Raw genomic sequence first — 21032 nt, forward strand, 5'->3', positions numbered from 1 at the left:
TTGAGTTAGTTGACAATGTTGAACCGTCATTCATAACTTTGTTTGATCTCTTTGAACCTAGCTCTTGGGATCTCCAGTCTGCTAGGTAGAGTTACCGCCATGATGNAGCTTCCCAATCAGCAATATTTCTCCTATGTCCCAGCCAGAAGCATAGTCTAGACCACAGATTCTTTGTGATTGAGCATTCAAAGAATAAGTGGTTGAAGGATTCTAGACTATGCCCACAGAATGCACACCCTGTAGGAACATGTATACCAAATTTCAATAACCTGTCTACTGTTGATAGTCTTTGCTGCGCTGCTAGCCAAATTGTGAACCTATGTCTTGGATGTATACTTGTATGTAGCATTAGACTCTTCCAGTCAACTTTGCAGAATTCGGCAATCAGCTTCAAGTACATTTGTTTGATCTGGAATTTCCCATCCTTGCACATTGCCTGTAATCTGTTTTGCATATTCCCTTGCATTTGCTGGTGCTCCATGATCACATCTCTATTGTCTAGTATCTTCTTCACTACCCAAGATGCTGTCTTGGGAGTATTCATTGTTTCAATGTTTCTATTCTTTATGTAAAAACTGTGCACCCATCGTATCTATAGACAGTCCTTTTTTCTTGTTAAGTCCCATAAGTGCTTTATAATTGCTGCTTTGTTCCACATCTTGATGTCCAGTATGTTGAGACCTCCAGCTGATATTGGCCTGCACACCCTTTCCCAAGCTACTAGAGCCTTTTTTGAAGTGCTTGCACCTCCAGTCCATAGAAATGTTCTGCAGACAGTTTCAGTAGCTTTCATCACCTTCTTTGAAGTAATGAACACCTGAGCCCAATAGGTCTGAATACCAAAAATAACTGCCTTGATCAGTTGACATCTACCAGCATAGGAGAGGAGATTTGCAGACCAGCATGTAATCTTTGCTGTTATCTTCTCAATCAAGGGCAAGTACTGATAGACAGCTAGTTTTTTAGAGTCTAAAGGAATCCCCAGATATTTGAAAGGGAGTTTGCCTTCAGTAAATCCCAAAGCACCAAGGATCTCCTCTCTAGCATCTTGGTTTATTCCAGCCATATATATTGCACTTTTGCTTGCATTTGCTTGTAGCCCAGAAGCAACTGAGAATCTGTTAAAAGCAGCATTTAAAATCTTGATGGATTCAAAGTCAGCCCTACAGTACATTAGCAGGTCATCAGCAAAGCAAACATGTGTGCTGTTTAGCTTCCTGCACTTAGGATGAAAATTAAAGTCACCATTCTTATGCAACTGCCCCAGTTCTCTATTCAAATATTCCATGGCAATAACAAATAGGTAGGGGGACATAGGGTCTCCTTGCCTAATCCCTCTCTTGGCTTTGAAAGGTTTTGTTAAACCACCATTCAAAACCAAGGAGTATGATACAGTTGTAACACAGGTCATTATCCACTGCACAAACTTAGCTGGAAAACCAAGATCAATAAGCATCTGTCTAAGAAAGTTCCATTCCAGAGTATCATAGGCCTTCCTTAAATCCACCTTCAGTACACATCTAGGAGATACTCCTTTTCTGGAATATCCTTTGAATAATTCATGGCTAAGAAGTATATTATCAACTATGCTTCTTCCTTCAATGAAAGCTGACTGAGCCTGCCCAATCAATCCACCAATCACACTTTTCATTCTCCTTGTAATGACTTTAGAGATGATCTTATATATAGTGGTAAAGCATGCAATGGGTCTATAGTATTTGACTGTTGTTGGTACTTTCACTTTAGGGACTAGAGCAATGGCTGTTGTATTTATCATTTGAGGCATTCTATTATTGGAGAAGAAATCCTTAACTACTGCAAATATATCCTCTTTCACTAGTTCCCAGTTCCTGGTGAAGAATTCCACAGGGAATCCATCCACTCCTGGTGCTTTGTCTTTAGGCATCTCCTTAATTGCTTTTGTGATCTCCATTGTAACTTCCTGTATCAATGTTTTTTGTTGTGATATAGTTAAGCAAGATCCTTCCTTTATAATAGTTGTGTTAGCACACGGAATCTCAGTAGCACAGTCTCCCATCAATGACTGGAAGACACTAATGAACTCCTGCTCAACTAATTTGGGCTCATTTAATTTCACACCTGCATCTGTATATATGGAAGTTATGCTATTATGACTGGATCTGATCTTCAACTAGGCATGGAAATACTTTGTGTTAGCATCTCCATATTCAATCCAGCAGGCCTTGGATTTCTGCCTCATTACTTGCTCCTCCACATTGCTCCACTTCTCAATTTCAGCTAGTGTTATTTTCTCTTCATTGAAAAGAGACTGTGATAAAGGGTTCTGCTTGATCTGAGTTTGTATAACATCCAATTTCTCTCTTGCCTGCTCAAGTCTCTGTTTGTATGAAGCCATATACGCATTTACCTCCTTTAGTTGTTCCTTCATGTTCTTTAGTTTACTCCATATCTGCTGCATAGGTGCTCCTTCATAGTGCTGTTTCCATACTTGTTGCATAATGTTCTGAAATTGAGGAAGCTCCATGATGTTTGTGTACAATCTGAATGGTTTTGGGTGCATTAGCTGTTGTCTACCACATTTGATTAGAATAGGGGAATGATCAGACACTGATGGGTTCAAAAAATCAGCTTCTATATGCCCATACTGCTGGATCCACTGGTAGTTTCCCAAAGCCCAGTCAATCTTGCTATACACCCTAGAATCAGAACCTTGCTTATTTGTCCAAGTGTAATGCCACCCTTTAGCACTAAGAAGGGTGAGTTGTAAATCATCAATGACATCCTTAAATCGCTTTATTTCAGCATCAGTGACAGGGGAACCAATTCTATCCTCAGAGCTAAGAACATTATTAAAGTCTCCACTAAGAAGCCAAGCCTCCTGACTTGGTATAGTTAGCCCTCTAAGATCTCTCCATAGATTTTCCCTTTGATTCCCATCATTTTGAGCATATATGATACTAAAATTAGTTTTAAACTGACTGTTAGTATCTTCAATACAACACTGGATGAATTGGTCTGTCATATGGATAATTTGAAGTTGAATATGAGCTTTCCAAAGTAACCAAATTCTCCCATTCACAGCATTTGAATAGTTGCAGCATACATTCCATCCCTTTGCAATCTTTCCTTGAATTTTCTTAGCTTTATGCTCCTTAACTCTGGTTTCTATGCAACCCATAACATCTACTTTATTTGTAGCTAGCAATTTTTTTACCTCTTTCTGCTTATGGGCTTGGTTTAGCCCCCTAACATTCCAAGTTACAATTATCATTGGGATTTGAACATTAGGGGGCCTGGTGGCCCTGGGTCTATCTGTTGTCCTCTTCTTCCTTTATCCATCATATCAGCAATTGCCTTGCCCTTTTCCATATTACCATCCATCACAGTATTGCTGCAGTTTATTTCACTTGGATTTGTTCCATTACTTGTTTGAGGCAAAGTAACATTCTGCTGTGGACTCTCTATGATTTCACTGGCCTTTTCCATGCTATTTCTTCCATGGGTATGCTCCTTTTGCACTGTTAAGTTTTTCTGAGGATTAGGTTCTGTGTTCACTTGAACCTTTTTAACAAGCCATGCTTGCTTAACAGTTTTTCCTTGCTTCTTTGTTCTTTTCCTCAGCATCGCAAATGTCAGTATGAATTAAGTCTAAAGGATTTGAATTCCTTTCAACAGACTTATAAGGATGTTTTACAAACTTAGACCCAACACATATTTGACATTTCAATTTATTACACTCGAATTTAGGCAATACTTCTAAATTAATTAACTTCCGCAAGGTTTTATAATTGACATGTCCTAAACGAATAAGCCATAAATTATTTGACTCCAATAAATAAGAAGAAGCTGAAATTTTATTCATACTGTCAACAACCATTACATTGAGTTTGAAAAGGACCTCCGTGAGGTAGCCTTTTCCAACATACATTTCGTTCTTGCTTACAACAACTTTATCAGAAACAAATACACATTTGAATCCATTCTTTATAAGTAAAGAAGTAGAAACTAAATTCTTCCTAATAGTAGGAACATGAAGAACGTTGTTGAGCGTTAACACCTTGCCAGAAGTCATCTTCAGGAATATCTTCCCATAACCTTCAATCTTGGCTGTTGAATTATTTCCCATGAAAATTTCTTCTTCGGGACCAGCAGTAGAGTAAGTCGCAAATGCTTTTTTGACAGCACAAACATGTCGAGTGGCTCCAGAGTCAATCCACCACTCCTTCGGATTTCTAACTAGGTTGCATTCTGAAAGCATTGCGCAAAGATCATCAATGTCATTATTCTTCTCCACTATGTTGGCTTGTGCTTTCTTATTATCCTTTTTCGGGAGACGACAATCAGGACTTTTGTGACCAATTTTTTCACAATTGTAGCAGCTGCCCTTGAATTTCTTTTTGTTCTGCTCCTTAGTTTGTCCAGTAGACCTCTTCCTCTTCTTACTTTTTGGAGCAGTCTCCTCAACGATATTAGCTCCCATGATCGTTGAATTTCCACGAGACTTCTTCTCGGCTGTTTTATTGTCTTCCTCGATCTTTAGATGTATAACAAGATCTTCCAACTTCATTTTTTTGCGCTTGTGCTTAAGATAGTTCTTGAAATCTCTCCACGAAGGAGGCAATTTTTCAATCATAGCAGCCACTTGAAATGCTTCATTCACGATCATACCTTCAGCAATAAGGTCGTGAAAAAGAAGTTGAAGCTCCTGAACTTGGGTTCCCACAGTTTTACTGTCTATCATTTTATAGTCTAGAAACTTGACAACCACGAACTTCTTCAAGCATGCATCTTCTGTCTTGTACTTCTTCTCAAATGCGTCCCATAATTCTTTCGAAGTATTCGTTGCACTGTACACATTGTATAAGTCATCTTCTAAAGCACTTAAGATATAGCCTTTGCAAAGAAAATCTGCCTGCTTCCACGCCTCAACAACCATGAACTTTTCATTGTCCGGCATGTCCGCAGCCGGCACTGGACGCTCTTCACTAGTGAATTTCTGCATACCAAGTGTGGTAAGCCAGAAGAACACCCTTTACTGCCATCCTTTGAAGTTGGTTTCGGAAAATTTCCCCGGTTTCTCAGCCGGAGGAACAGCAGTACGGCTTGACGAGGCTATCGTCGTTGCACCAACAGTCGCAGAAGGATTTCCATTTTCATTTGCCATTTCTTACTGTCAACAACAGAAGAAATCAATTAATGGCAAAACCAAAACAGAAAATAATACTGTAATCAATAAACAATACGTAATAAAAACAACTAAGGTTTTTATATACTGTTTTACAGAAAAACGATGAAGTTTTTATGTTCTTCAAATCGTTTTCTGAATTTTAATTCCCTGATGAAGTTTTTATATCTTCAAATCAGAATAGTAAAATTCAGGCAGAATGTAATAAATATAATTTCCTTAAGATTGTTATTTATCTGTATTGCTGTAGATAAATTAAATAATAATCTTTCTGAAAACAGAAACAGAAAGTTAGTAGAAATTAATTTCCGAAAACAGTAAACTTCTTCAAAATAAATTCTGAAAACGGTATAGGAACAAATCCAGCCCACTGAATACACAGTGTGTCCTTAAGAAAATTATTCCCCTCAAGTACCCGAGGTTCTGGAATATATCCTCCCAGGATAGAACGATTTAACTCACCGGAGTGTTGGTACCAAGAACGTCGATGAACAGCAAACCACTCGAAGGCTGCAAAACACACTGGAATTTTTGTGCAGCAGAAGAAGAAGATTCAGAAAATTTCGTAAGTAAATATTCTGGGATTTGAAGGTGTATTTATAGCTAATTTCGGTGCTACAGCCATGGCTGTTGGAACAGGTGTGACACTGTTTCAGAACAGCCATGGCTGTTGGAAATTTTGCGGGAAATTTAAAACGGATTTAAAATAATCCGGGAAAGAAAAACGGGCCGGATGCCGAAGCCGAAGCCGAGCGAGCGACGACAACGACAGCGCGAGGCTTGCCTTCTTCTTAGCTCTTTAAGAGTTAAAAGATGAGCTTCTCTTTATATACACAAAGATTTTCTTTCCTTCTACCAATGAGGGACAAAGTGCATTAGTGAACTCATTCAAAATTTCACTTCCCTCCATTTCTTCTTCCACCATTTTCCATTCACACTTCTTTTGTTATTAAACAACAAAATCCAACAATTATATGCAAATTTCTATCATAAACATCAAATATAACCTGGTAAAAATGTGAAGTCGCATGCTACCATAGGTAAAACTACACTAATAGTGTAAAATTTTGTTCACGGTCCGTAGACCGTAAATGTAATTTCAAATCATGAAAAAAGAAAAATAGAAACGATGAATCCAGGCTGCCCATGTTCATTAATTACCATCTCGTTGTCCTTCATGTGCCATAACAAATGGTTGTGTTTAGTTAATTATGTAAGAACTTCCTTTACTTAGCTTGCAAATATGGTCCCTCACATTTCTATACTCCCTTCATTAATTGGGAATATTACTAGTTCAGAGCAGACAAAAAATTTAATGAGTTATTTGGTTTCTAATTAATTTATTTTTGTCGAGTTGGTTTTATTTAGTATTGCATGCAAATTAGCCAATGCACCAATCGATAATTTTCTAGTATTATCCATGTGTACGTAGTGGTTAAAACATGCTTTCGATGTCACATTTAGGGTGCATGGTCATTTCGCCTTTGACAGTTGAACTGAGGTATTTTGGAAACAATTTCTCTATCCAGAGTAGCGGATCTACATGATTATTTGTGGGTACTCAAGCACTCATTATCTTTGAAAACATAGTAGTAAATTTGCATAGATAATTATAAAAATATTTAAATAAATATAGAGTGAGCACTCATAACTAAACTCTTTTTCCTCTTTTTTCAGAATTTTTATCTGTGAGCACTCGCGACTTTAGAATTCTAGATCCGCCACTGTCTCTATCTTCACAAGGTAGGGATAAGGTTTGTGTATACTTTATTCTCTCTAGACCTCACAATATTGAATTACATTGGGTATATTGTTGTTGTAATACCAGTTGATTGCATGTTATTTTTTTCTTGAGAAAAAGATTTTCTTTCTTTCCTGTTCTATTTTTTTGTTCTTTTTGAGAGAAATAGAGAATATTCTATTCGTCGGAAGCCAATTATATTCATTTTACTGTGACAAGATAGATCTAATGGTTGTTTGGTGGGAAGAAATTAAGAACTTGTGAGCAAGCGACATGTGAATGAATAATTTTCCATCGGGAACGAGGAAATAAAACCAATCTGTTCTTTTTATTTGCTTTCTTTAAAGTCATCTCTCTCTTTTTTTTTTCGTGTAAGAAGGAGCACTTTCATTTAATATGTTTTCCTCTTTTCCTATTGTGTGCGCTTTTGAACACATACAAACGGTACTATGGGGATATTTTTTTTTGTAAAAATTGCACGGGGCGCCGTATTTGGTCGCCCCATTTAATTTATACCCATTTTTTTTAAAAGTTGTAACTTATACCCACTTATTAAACAACTTCAGCCCCCTTTCTCCTCCTCCTTCTCCTCCTTCGTTTTCTTCTTCTTCTTCTTCTTTCTTCTGCTGCTATGAAACTTCAGTTCATGGGATGATTGCCATAAATATATTTATCAGATTATTTAAAAATAAATTATAAATAATTACGTAAGTTAGTAGACAATAATTTGTGAATATTTCCATGTACGCAAGTTAGTAGACGATGATAATTCTGTTCTTTTCACGTTTATTGTTTCCAAAATTTATGATTTAGATACTGTTGGCAATTATTTATCTAGTATATTGGAAAGCTTTTTCAAAAGGCAGAATAGCCTGGGAGACACTTGTACTTGTTCCGGTTTGTCATCCCGGTCCCTACACTCATAAAGTTTCATCTAGACACTTCAACTTAATCAAAACAAGACTTTTAAACCCTTCTGACCGTTGACCGGGCTTATGTGGCATTGATATGGCTGCGGTGGACAAAATAAGTGATTTACACGCACATTAGGTGCGTGAGCTGATGATTTTTCTTTATTAAAAAATATAATTAATAAATAAATAAATAAATAAATAAAAAATACTATTCTTCTTCTTCAGCCCCTACCGGGCCCTCGTTCTCTTCCCCCCACACACCCCACCCCACCCACACCCCTACCCCCGTCTTCTTCTTCTTCAACCCCTTCCCCCCTCGTTTTGCCCCCCTCCCTCTTCTTCTTCTTCTTCATCCCTTTCCCCTTTCGTTCTGCCCCCCCCCTCCTCTTCTTCTTCATCCCTTTCTCCCTTTCGTTCTGCCCTCCCCCCCTCTTCTTCAATCCTTTCCCCCTTCGCTCTCCCCCCTCCTCTTCTTCTTCAGTCCCTTCCTCCATTTTTTCCGATGGTTTTAGCTTTCAAATTTTTTCACAGCCCTTTCAAATTGGGGTAGAGGAATAAGTCAAAATTCAAAAGACTTAATTCTCTGCTCATGTGTTTTTCATGGATAGCTAACTTTCTTTAAAAGAGGAGTGAATGAAATAGTGGTACTCATGGTGGAGAAGCCATGGCAGGTGGGTTATTATTTTAAGAAGGTTGAGTGGGTGGGTTTGAAGAAGGGAGGAGGGGTTTTCTTTAATTTTAATTTTTTGCTTATTTTATTTTATTTTTTGTTTAAGAAATTAAAATTTTGTTAAATAATATTATTTTGGCATAGAATCTGATGTGGATGCTGATTTGTCATCCACGTCAAGCAAGTGAGCTTCACGCGATTCTGTAGAGTTTAAAAGTCTTGTTTTGATTAAGTTGAAGTGTCTAGATGAAACTTTATGGAGTGTAGGGACCGGGATGACAAACCGGAACAAGTACAAGTGTCTCCCAGGCTATTCTGCCTTTTCAAAACTTCAGCTTATATAGTGCTGAAGTTTTTACAAATGAACTAAATAACTTCAGCATCTTGTGCTGAAGTTTTTGAAAAAGCTTTATGACAAAACTAATGAATCCAGGACAGAAAAACTTCATCTTTTAGTGCTGAAGTTTTTACAAATGAACTAAATAACTTTAGCATCTTCTGCTGAAGTTTTTGAAAAAGCTTATCCAGGACAAAAAAACTTCAGCTTATTTAGTGCTGAAGTTTTTATAAATGAACTAAATAACTTCAGCATCTTCTGCTGAAGTTTTTGAAAAAGCTTAATGACAAAACTAATGAATCCAGGACAAAAAAACTTCAGCTTATTTAGTGCAATTACAAACAAAAACTTCAGCAAATAGAGAACAAAACTTCAGCTATTATGCTTAAGTTCAGCAATTACAAACAAAAACTTCAGCTACTATACTTAAGTTCAGCAATTACAAACAAAAACTTCAGCACACTTGGTTCAGCACACTTGCTACTTCAGGCCCGTCTACTAGAATGCTGAAGTTTTGCGTGATTGCCTTTGCTACTTCAGCCCCGTATGCTGAAGTTACACGAAAAAGATACGCTTGCAAATATTTTTTGCAAAGCGGGCACAAGTTAAAACGTGACCCAAAAAGCGGGTATAGATGCAAATAGATGCAAATGCCCCTATTTTTTTTCTAGGGGATTGTTATACTGTCAATTGTCAATTGACAGAATGAGAGAATAAGGGAAAAGTTATACTGTCAATTGTCTACATTTTTTTTTCTATTATTGGAATATCATAATATTTCCTATTGGAAGAAAGGTGCGACTATCAAAAAGATTTCTTTTCCCTTATTCTCTCATTCTTGCTTTTCATTATTTTCTATTCTCTTATAAAATAAAAAGTAAAGTAAAATTGGTTATTAGATACCCGACTTATTCTTTTAATTGCTTTGACCATAAAAACTATTTATTGGTTAAACAAACAACAACAGACCCTTTGTAAGTGGGGTCTGGGAAGCGTAGTGTGTACATACACGTTATCCCCTACCTTTAATAAGACAAAGAGATTGTTTCTGGAAGACTCTCGACTCAGAAATGATACAAAATGACTCAATTACAAATAAATCTTCCACTTTTACCTCCTTTTACTAACAATTGCACATTGCCATTTTCAAAAAACATAATGAAGATTATTTAGATAGATTTGATTTTATACAATTAGATTTATTGAATGAATGGGTTAATCATAGCCAATATTAATATTTAATGATAGATCTAGCGATTCGCGATGAATATTTAATATATGGTATTAAAGAGGACAATTTGAGATAATAATGGAGCAATAAAGACTTGAAAATGCAAAAGAGGGCAATAAATTACAATAAATGACTTTCGAATAGTAAATGAGACAAGGATAACCTGACAAGGATAAAATCCTTAGATGTCTTTCTGACAATGATGGATTATGATAAGCAATCTTACATTCTGATCCTTCTTGGATCGGGAGAGAGGTAAAAGAAGAAAAGTGTAAAGTCCAGCTTTATTCTATTCAATAAAGTGAGAATCTTGTACAGAGAATATTGATGAATTTCTTTACAAAATATCCAATCCCTTTTCTAATCTACTTCTCTTCTTATTTATAAGAGCACATGGGCCACAAAACCCTAGATAGTACAACATAAGGGAATATTGATGGTAGGCTAGAAACTTGTATTTTATTATAGTTTGCACTCTAATCACTGCATTTTACTTGTGGTTGAGCTTAAATAATGGTGATTTGCAATTATTACCTATTTTATGCCTTGCAGGAAATAATTCCGAGCTATTAAGATAATTTGGAGCTAATTTGAAAAAGTTGGAGCTTTGAAGTCTGAGTAAAAGCCCAAGAAATTAAGCCGGGATCACGTTCGGGGGTCGAAGATCAAGTTTGGATGTCGAAAAGTGAGAAAACAAAAATTACTCTGAGAAAATTGCACTACTGCGCCGCGCCATGCGTAGCGGGGCGCTAGTGCACAATTCCTGATGAGTGAAAAGAATAGGCCTCTGAACTTTCCCACTAATGCGACGCATGGTGCGCCACTCGATGCACAGTGGTAGTGTATTTCCTCGCACAACTTTTCCCACTTCGGCTTGAAAAGGATAGTTTCGTCTGCGCCCATGGTATATATACATCAAAAATACGAATTTAAAGGACTTTTGACCTTGGAAGCTTTGGGAGAGTATTGGAGGCTACAAGACACATGATTTCATCATCTTTCCATCAATTCAATACGACAGTTTTGATTGTAACGTTAGATCGATGTTTTCTCATTCTTTAATTATATTTGTGATGACTTCCTCCATAATTATGGAGTAGTTTCCCTTGGAGTTTGATGGGTATGGTATTTTAATAAATATTTGTGGAATTTAACTCTAGTTCTTTGCTTGAATTCATTTATGGAGCTTAGAGTTGTTGCAACTTTATTCACCAGTCTATTTAACCGAAAGAGAAATTTTTTGGTGATTTTTTTTGCATTATTTTGTTTGATTTAGTTCATTGATTCTCTTAAGTAATCGAAAGAGCTTGTTGAGTTGTTGATTAAATCAAGTTAGGAGAATATTCGAGAGACGTTTTCCTAAAGATTAATCCATTGACGCATGCTTTCATACTTTCACAGTGCTTATATTAGTTCAACTCATAGAGTTAAGATTTAATCGAGAGAGGAATCTTGACTACATGTTTGAACTAATCATCGAGTGACTTCGTGAGAATCATTAGAACATTAGAGTGAATTAAACTAGAGTTAAATCCTAAATAACTATCTTGCACCTATCCTGCTAAACCCTTATTCCTCACATTGATAAGAAACCGACTCTGTTAATCTCTAGTTCTTTGCAGTCAATTGTCAATTGCTTTACTTTAATAGTTAGTCGTAGTTCTTAATCAATCCAATCAAGTTTTAATCAACCTAAATAGCAGTTAAAGTAGAAATTACTAGAGCATTATTTAAATTCAATCCATGTGGAGACGATAATTAAACTATATTATCTTTGGCTAGCGAGCATTAATTTCGTGTTGTGTTTTGCGCTCGTCAAATTTTGGCGTTGTTGCTGAAGATTGGTAATCAATAGTATTCAAATTAGTTTTTGGTGCTAATTCAGGAATAAATTTTATTTTATTCTTCACGGGTTTTCTCTTCCGTATGCAGGCAACAAGTTAAGCTCTTTGGTGTATGACTCGGTCTTCTTCTAAGAAAGTAGTTCGATACATCCAGAGGTGGAAAAGCGTCTATGACAGTTGAGGAAAGAGAGAACTCAATGAAAAATTCTTGGGGCAATCTTCAACCCAAGAGAACATGGCTAAGAATGATGAGGAGATAGTTGATTTGGCTGCATGGGAAGTAGCTCTCAGAGCTGATGAAATGGTTGACGAGAATGGAGGGCGAAGATTCAACCTGACCCGACCTCTAGTTGAAGACATATTTGAAAATAATATGCCCGGGGCATGGGCGATCAGTGGGAGACTACGCCAGGCCAGTCTACAACCAAAGAGTATTTAGTGTGCGACCCCCTTCGATAGTAACCGATAATTTTGAGATCAATCAAGGGCTACTTCAGACCATTCAGAACAATTGTGTCTTCCGTGCAAACCCAATGAAGATCCAAATACTCATTTGATGGATTTTGATGAGATTATGAATACCTTCCAACACAACGGAGTATCGGAAGATGATATCTACTTAAGGACATTTCCTTCTTCACTGAGGGAAGATGCTAAGCATTGATTTCAGAGTTTGCCGACTGGGTCAATTCAAACTTGGGAAGGCATGACAAGAAAGTTCCTTGAATATTTTTCAGCTGCAAAAACAGGGGAAATTCGAAGAGAGATCCACACCTTCAAGAAGAAAGAGACAAAAACGGCGTTTGAAGCAAGGGAAAGATTTAAGGATATTATTAGAATATGTCAGCATCATGGGGTATACTTGTGGATGCAACTCCAAGATTTTTGGGATGGTCTGACACCCTTTGGCAGGAGGACGCTAAACTACATAGTTGGAGGTCCTCTTATGAAGAAAACTCCTAAGGAGATTGTTGCAATCCTGAATGAATTAACTGAAGACGCAAATCAATGGCTTGTAGATGATAACCATAGAAGAAAATCAGCTGGGGTGCACTAGGTAGACTCTAACACATCAGTGCAAGCCCAGCTAGCATCATAGCCAAAGAGATAAGAAAGTTAACATTGGCCAAGGTACAGAGTGAGCCGCAAGCAACATGTGACTTTTGTGGAATGGAACACCCTACACACGAGTGTCAAGCTTCAGGTGAAGTAGCAAACGTTGTGGGGAGCATTGATAGAGGCAACTACCAAAGTGGCAACAACTTTAACAATTTGGGACAGAGGCACCCAGGTTTTTCTTGGAGTTCACCAGGTGATAGTGCAAACGTATGGCAGCAAAATAACTCCAGACCCCGGGGGTAGGGAGTTACAGGTTTTCAAAATCAGCAAAGGAAGCAATATCATCCTTCACATTCTAATCAGTCTAGCATGGAAGAGATAATGAAGGCCTTTATTATTAAGATAGATGAGAGGCTTGAAACCCATGGAGAAGCTATCATAGAACTGGACAGGCTTTTCAAAAGTTGGAAAGACGGGTTGGACAGCTAGCTAATCGATTGTCCGAGAGGGTTCCGGGAACTCTCCCTACTAATACTAAAAGAAATATAAAAGAGATAATAAATACAGTGTCTTTGAGGAGTGGGCACGTATTAGAGGATCCCAGGGCAAAACAAAAGGATGAGTTGATTGAAAGACAAGTGGAGATTGTGGAGGAGCAGAAAAATGACAACATTCAAGAAGGTGCAGGGATGGCGGATGATGGTCTGAAGAAGAAAGGGAAGACTAGAGCTCAGAAGAAGAAGAAAGATGAGAATGCAATAAATGAGGAAACTGAAGAAAATAAATATATGCCTGCTCTACCTTTCCTGGAGAAGAAGAGAAGAGAGAAGTTGGACAAACAATTTGGGCACTTGCTAGATGTGCTTAAGCAGGTGCATGTGAATATACCTTTCACAAAGGTGCTATTACATATGCCAGCTTATGCTAAATTTTTTAAGGAGATATTATCCTAAAAGCGGAAAGTGGAAGAGACATCGATTGTCAAGCTCATAGAGCATTGTAGTGCCATTCCGCAAAACAAGCTCCCTCAAAAGTGTGGAGACCCAAGGAGTTTTACTATACGTTGCTCTTTAGGAAGTACTAAATTTAAAAATTCTTTGTGTGACTCAGATGCTTCTATTAGTCTTATGCCTTTGTCTATTTTTAGAAAATTAGAGGGAGAGATTGGAGAAGTCGGGTCGATACCTGTGTCCTTTCAGCTGGCGGATCAAACCACAATTATACCTGAAGGAATAGTGGAAGATGTGCTAGTTCGGGTGGACAAATTTTTATTCCATGTGGAATTCATTGTGGTGAACATGGAGGAAAATAGGGAGGTCCCTCTAATTTTAGGAAGACCCTTCTTGGCTACTGGCAGAGCAATTCTAGACATTCAGGGAAGGCAGCTTATGCTCAGAGTGGGGGAAGAAAGGGTAATCTTCCGGATGGAAGGAGCAACGGGGGCTCTAAAGGAGCAAACTGGAGAGAGTAAAACTGATAAGTGTGGGATGTACCCAAAGAAGGCCGAATAAAAGCTCTCACCATGGATGTGTTCGATTCAAACCCTGATTAGATGAATCGGGGAAGTTACCTTTACCTCTTGCTTTTTATTTGTGTGTCATAGGGACATACCACAATTTAAAGTGTGGGGTGGGGGATGATGTAAATATGTAAATGTGTGTTCGTTTTCATTTCCTTTGATCCCTTTAGAAAAAAAATTGACTTTTCCCGGCGACGGATTTCCTCGACTATATTTTTGAGGGATTAAAGTCGAAAAAGAAAAAAGATGTCTTTTATTTTTGTTTTATTTTCTTAGGTAATGTAAAATTTCCCTTGGTTTTCCTTGTGTCGCGGTTCTTTTCCAGGGGTTTTTGCTTGCACCGGGTGTAGTTAGCTTTTCTTTTGTTAAGAATAGAGAGGTCATGTGCTATGGTATTAAATGGAGATAGCTGCTATTAACTTTTTTGTGCCTTGAGAATAGTGAGTGATTTAGTTGTGACGCCTAGGCTCAATTCTTGACTCACTTATTGTAGTGCCTTAAATTGTTTGATTTTGACCTTGCTTAACTTATTTGATTAAAGAGTCGGGATAGAAACTCGTATTCTAGTCATAGTTTGCACTCTAATCACTGCATTTTACTTGTGGTTGAGCATAAATAATGGTAATTTACAATTATTACCTGTATTATGCCTTGCGTGAAATGATTTCGAGCTATTAAGATAATTTGGAGCTAATTTGAACAAGTTGGAGCTTTGAAGTCTGAGAAAATTGTACTACCGCGCTGCGCCATACGTAGCGGGGCGCAGGGTGCTGAAAAAATAGGCCTATGAAGTTTGTCACTAGTGCGGCACATGGTGCGCTGCGGTAGTTTATTTTCTCGCCCAACTTTTTCCACTTTGTCTTGGAAAGGTTAGTTTCGTCCAAGCCCGTTCCTACATGGTATAAATACATCAAAATCACGAATTTCAGAGGACTTTTGACCTTGGAAGCTTTAGGAGAGCATTGGAGGCTACAAGACACGGGATTTTATCATCTTTCCATCAATTCAATACGAGAGTTTGGGTTGTAACATTAGATTGATGTTTTCTTATTCTTTAATTTTATTTGTGATGAGTTCCTCCATGATTATGGAGTAGTTTCCCTTAGGGTTTGAAGGAAATGGTGTTTTGTTAAATATTTGTAGATTTTAACTTTGGTTCTTCGCTTGAATTCGTTTATGGAGCTTAAAATTGTTGCAACTTTATTCACCAGTCTATTTAATCGAAAGAGGAATATTTTGGTGATTATCTTTACATTATTTTGTTTGATTTAATTCATTTATTCACTTAAGTAATCGAAAGTGCTTGTTGAATTGTTGATTAAATCAAGTTAGGAGAATATTCGAGAGACGTTTTCCTAAAGACTAATTCAGTAACGCATGCTTGCATACTTTCACAACGCTTATATTAGTTCACCTCGTGAGTTAAGATTTAAGCGAGAGAGTAGTCTTGAATACACGTTTGAACTAATCATCGAGTGAATTCATGAGAATCATTAGAACATTAGAGTGAATTAAACTAGAGTTAAATCCCAAATAACTATCTTGCACCTATCGTGTCAAATCCTTATTCCTCATATTGATAAGAAACCAACTCTGCTAATCTCTAGTTCTTTGCAGTAAATTGTCAATTGCTTTACTTTAGTAGTTTATCGTAGTTTGTAATTAATCCAAATCAAGTTTTGATCATCCTAAATAGCAGTTAAACCAAAAATTACTAGAGCATTGTTTAAATCCAATCCTTGTGGAGACGATAATTAAACTATACTATCTTTCGCTAGCGAGCATCAATTTCGTGTTGTGTTTTGCACTCGTCAAATATTCATTAGAATTTTCTCTATGGAATCTAAATGCTAAGGTTGCTCATTAATTCGTACTGAGGATGGATGCTCGTCCTTGTCCTCTTCTTCTGCCAAAAATTTCGACCTTGGCACTGCTTAATCTTTTACATATGACCTTTCCTTGTATAAATGAGGGGGTTCTGTTATAGCCTTCGTCTGCAGGGGAGATGCCGCTGCCGCCATTGAAGCAGAGGTTCTTCTATTGGTGGATGAGATAAATCCCCATCCGAGCAATGTAATTAGAGGGTCGAGCCCATTGGAGATGAGTCTGACTTTGACTTCGATCCCAACAAACATGAGATGACTGATAACGGGACAACTCAGATTTAAGTGAGAGTAGGGGGTCAAGGATGATCACGATCCCAGTACATCACGACCTTATTAAAAACACTGAGAACGTGATCCAGGCCTTTGGTCTCTTCTATTCCAATGTCGAGCATCATACTCTCGAGGAGTTGAGTGACAACACTCTATCCAAGAGTATCGCTGGCCTTTCTCTCAGGGTAGGTCATTTTCTTTTCTTCTTGGCTTTGGTTTAGTTTTGAATCTTACCTTATTTCACCTTGTCTTTTTCATACGTAGGCCATTATCCCGGAGATGAGAGTGTTCGAAGAGAGCAGAGACGGAAGTAGGTTTACTAAAAGATGAGGACAAAGTTTGAGGAGTACCAAGGGCAGTACAGGGAGGCTGAGAGGAGGCTCCGTGAGGGGGCTGACGTGACCTCCCTGAGCGAGGAGCTGGAAAAGAAGGATGAATAGCTAATTGCATCCGTGAAGCGAATCAGCGCTCTGGAAGGGGCATTGAAGAGGAAGGATGAGAAGCTAGAGCTGAGCAAGGGTGTTGAGACTCAGTGCCGCGACCTCCAAAGTCGGGTCGACCAGTTGCAAGTTCAATCGGATGAGCACCGGTTCGAAGTGGATAGGCTCATGGAGGAGGTAGATGGTAAATAGAAGTTGATCAAGGAGGCGGAGTCTTCCCGGAGACAAGCTCGGAAGAGGGCTACCCTTTCTGAGTTCGTGAATAAAAGTCTTAGTGCTGACCAGGATAATGTTCAGCCGACAGCTGATACTAAAGAGGCTCAGCTTGAGAGGGGATCAGTGAGTTGGAGAAAGAGAATGCTAAGCTGCATAAGCGGGTTTCTACTATGAAGAGCGAGAATGCTAGACTGCTCGAGCAGTCCTCCACTTCTGATGCCTCTATGTCCCTGACCATTCCATGAGAGCAGTACGAGGGGTAGATTCTTGCCGAGGCTCAAATAGAGGTGGTCTGAGAGTTGGGCCAGATGGTCTTCGTCTACGAGAGTGCATTGGAGGAGGCCTGAGTTAAAGCTCGTGAAGCTTGGTTAGCCAGTGGTTACGACCCCGACACACCTCAGCCTATTACAGAGGGCGATGATGAAGAGGATCTCACTGAGCTTGAAATCAGCGCCTGGTGTGACTCTGCTTATAGCCGAGACAATGATGGAAAGGGCGGCGGAGAGCAAGGCGAAGATGATCATTAGGCATTCCGCCCTTGTTTTGTTTAGCATTTTGAACATTTTTTTTGTTCGCATTTTTATGCACATTTGTAAGGACTCTTATCTAAATATTAAATTCAACTTTTGTTTTATGCGTACATTTTCTATCGTTGAATAGTTTTGTTTCTGTGGTTGTGTGTTGTACTTCTGCACTTCTTCCCTTTGTTGTTTCCCTCTGGGTTGCGATGGTCGTGGGGCTGGGGAGTTTCTTTCGAGCTAGTCGAATGTACATCTTTTTAGTTAAGATGTGGCTAGGGGCCGAGGAGTCTCGTTCGAGCTGATCGAACGTATGTGTTCTTAGTTAAGACGTGGCTAGGGGCCGAGGAGTTTTGTTCAAGCTAGTCGAACGTACCTCTTAGAAGAGATGTGGCCAAGGGTTTTTTTTCGAGCTGGTCGAACGTACCTCTTAGTTGAGACGTGGCCAAGGGTCGAGGGGTTTTTCTCCAGCTGGTCGAACGTACTTCTTTATAGTTAAGACGTGGCCAGGGGCTGAGGAGTTTTGTACGAGCTGGTCGAAAATACCTCTTAGTTGAGACGTGGCCAGGGGCCGGTGAGTTTTGTTCGAGCTGGTCGAATGTACCTCTTAATTGAGAGACTTAGGAGAACAATTCTAACAAACAGGTAGCTCATTAATTTTAATCACATTGTGTCGATTACATCATTTCACCTTGAGATATTTTTGGAAAAAATTGTAAGTTTTGGGTGCTTGCTAACGTTCAAGTCCCAGTCCTAGTATATCAAGTCCTTTCATTATCCGATTAAGAGATTCTTGAGGAGTTGGGCTATGAAATATGGCCATTCCTGCATACTTAACCTCAAAAAGTCCCATCCATTACCTCATTAAAAACCTCCTTGAGAAAACCTTGTGGGACAAAACTCAAGTGAGGGAAAAAGAGTATAACTTACGGGGCAAATTCTGTTTTTTGCAAAAGTTGAAGTACTTGAGGTGGTTGATATTCCAATTGTTCGGTAGAAGCTTTGCTTCCAAAGTCTCCAGTTAGAATAACCCCTTGATTGCCTTGCCTGTGATTTTTTACGGTCCGTCCTAATTGGCTCTTAATTTCCCTTCTCATGTGTCTCTTCCTGCTTGGGTCTTGGTCTTAAGCACATAGTCCCCGACCATGAGTAACCGTACCTTGGTTTTTTTGTTATAGTAGCGTTCTGCCATGTCTCTCCATTCTTCGACTTCGTCAAGATCCTGTCTTCTGTTCTTGTTATTGTTACTGCCGCTCTCGTTAGTGTACCTTAGGCTGGGTTCTCCTACTTCGACCGATATGACTACTTCGGATTCATAGACTAAGGATTAAGGTTTTCTCTCGTACTTGTTTTTGGGGTTGTCCTATGTGCCCACAATACTTCTAGGAGTGTCTCTGGCCACAGTCCCTTTTCATCTTCGAGTCTCTTCTTCAGGATGTTCAAAATCGACTTGTTGGAGGATTTTGCTTGCTTGTTGCCGGCTGGATGGGGTTGAGAGTATTCTTTTGATATGCCGCTTTTCAAAAAACTCAGTGGCTTTTCTCCCTGTGAACTGGGTCCATGGTCGTAGCTTATTTCTTTGGGTAGGCTAAATCAACATATGATGTTCTTCCATATGAAACTGATTACTTCTTGCTCACGAATTTAGGTGAATGAGCCTGCTTCCACCTATTTAGAGAAGTAGTAAGTTAAAACTAAAAGGAACTTAACGTTACCTCATCTCGGTGGGAGTGGTCCCACGATGTCTATCCCCCATTTGATGAACAACCATGGGGAGGTGATGGAATGGAGTTGTTCGCCTGCTTGGTGGATTATTGGGGCGTACTTTTGGCAGTGTTCGCACGTTTTTACGAATTCTAGAGCATCTTTCATCATGGTGGACCAATAGTATCCTGCTCGAATGAGGCACCTGACAAGTGCTCAGTCATCGGAGTGACTGCCACAATGGCCTTCGTGGATTTCCTCGAGGACGCGTTGAGACTGGTTTAGGCCCCCTGTACGTCCTTTTATACAATTCGTTGATGAAGAGGTTGTACCTCGCCGCCTACATTCTCAACTTCCTGGCTTCCTTTTTATCATTTAGGAATACACCATCCTGCAAGTAATTTATAATGCAATTGCACCAGTCCAGGTTAAGTTTATAGATTTTACTTCGACGTGATCTAAGGATGAGCTGAGGAGATGCACCATATTTTGTCCCCGGGGGTTATGCTTTTTGTTGAGGCGGCCAATTTTGCGAGGCCGTCCGCCTCGACATTTTGAGTTCGTGGAATTTGGTCGTACTGACATTCATCAAATTTTCTGGGTAACAGTTTGCAAATCTTGGTCTGGTACTTTCGTACACTCTTCTCTTTGATCTGGAAAGTCCTGGTAACTTGGTTGACTACGAGCTGGGAATCGCAACTTATTCTTAGGCGCCTCACCCTATATTCGAGTGCTATCCTCAGTCCTGCAATTACTACCTCATACTCGGCCTCATTGTTAGTCATATTTAGGCACTTTATTTATTGGCAGATTATTTCACCGGTGGGGACTTCGAACACGATTCCTAGTCCGCACCCGCATGCGTTGGATACACCATCAATGTGCAAGACCTAGAGGTCTTGCATCAGGACATAAGCTTGCATGGCTTCCTTTTCGGCCTTGGGCATTACCTTGGCGCTAAAGTCTGCGACGAAGCCAGCGAGCACTTGTGACTTTATGGCTATGCGAGGCTGGTAAGTGATGTCATGCTCCATTAACTCTATTTCCCATTTGGCTAGCCTCCTGGACAGTTTGTGTGTGTGAGGTATGTTCCTTAAAGGAAACGTGGTGATGACTGAGATTGGATGGCATTGGAAGTATGGCCTTAGCTTTCTTGAAGATATTACAAGGGCCAGGTCCAATTTCTTGAGGTGAGGATACCTTGTATCGACTTCGATAAGTGTCATACTAATATAGTAAATTGGAGATTGCGTACCTTTCTCTTCTCAAACCAGGACATCACTTACTGCTAACTCTGAAACGGTGAGGTAGACGAGGAGACGTTCTCCGGGCTCAGGCTTTAAGAGTAGGGGTGGTTGATCGCAGCGGACTCAACCTTAGGAAGAGTGGGCGCTAATACTTTTACCCAATAGTGGTATCGGGGTCAATTTCCACAGGGAGCTAGAAAGGGAGTTGGATATTTGCTTAGCCTAAAAATGCGTGTTTGCTTCTAATTGATCTTCTAACATTTTTAGGT

General features: G+C 39.1%; 1 protein-coding gene across 1 annotated transcript; it reads right to left on the reverse strand.

Moving 5' to 3' along the window:
• Positions 1-2152: 2152 nt before the first annotated feature.
• LOC109237461 lies at positions 2153-3160 on the reverse strand. Its single transcript, XM_019403768.1, has one exon. It carries the CDS (start codon positions 3158-3160, stop codon positions 2153-2155), a length of 1008 nt encoding a protein of 335 aa, XP_019259313.1.
• Between the last annotated feature and the right edge of the window lie 17872 nt (positions 3161-21032).

Source organism: Nicotiana attenuata, unplaced genomic scaffold (assembly GCF_001879085.1).
Source record: "Nicotiana attenuata strain UT unplaced genomic scaffold, NIATTr2, whole genome shotgun sequence".
NCBI classification, from domain to species: domain Eukaryota; kingdom Viridiplantae; phylum Streptophyta; class Magnoliopsida; order Solanales; family Solanaceae; genus Nicotiana; species Nicotiana attenuata.

What these genes read in the sequence shown, in the direction of transcription:
- LOC109237461 (XM_019403768.1), bottom strand. Translation starts at nt 3,160, where the DNA reads ATGGGTTGCATAGAAACCAGAGTTAAGGAGCATAAAGCTAAGAAAATT.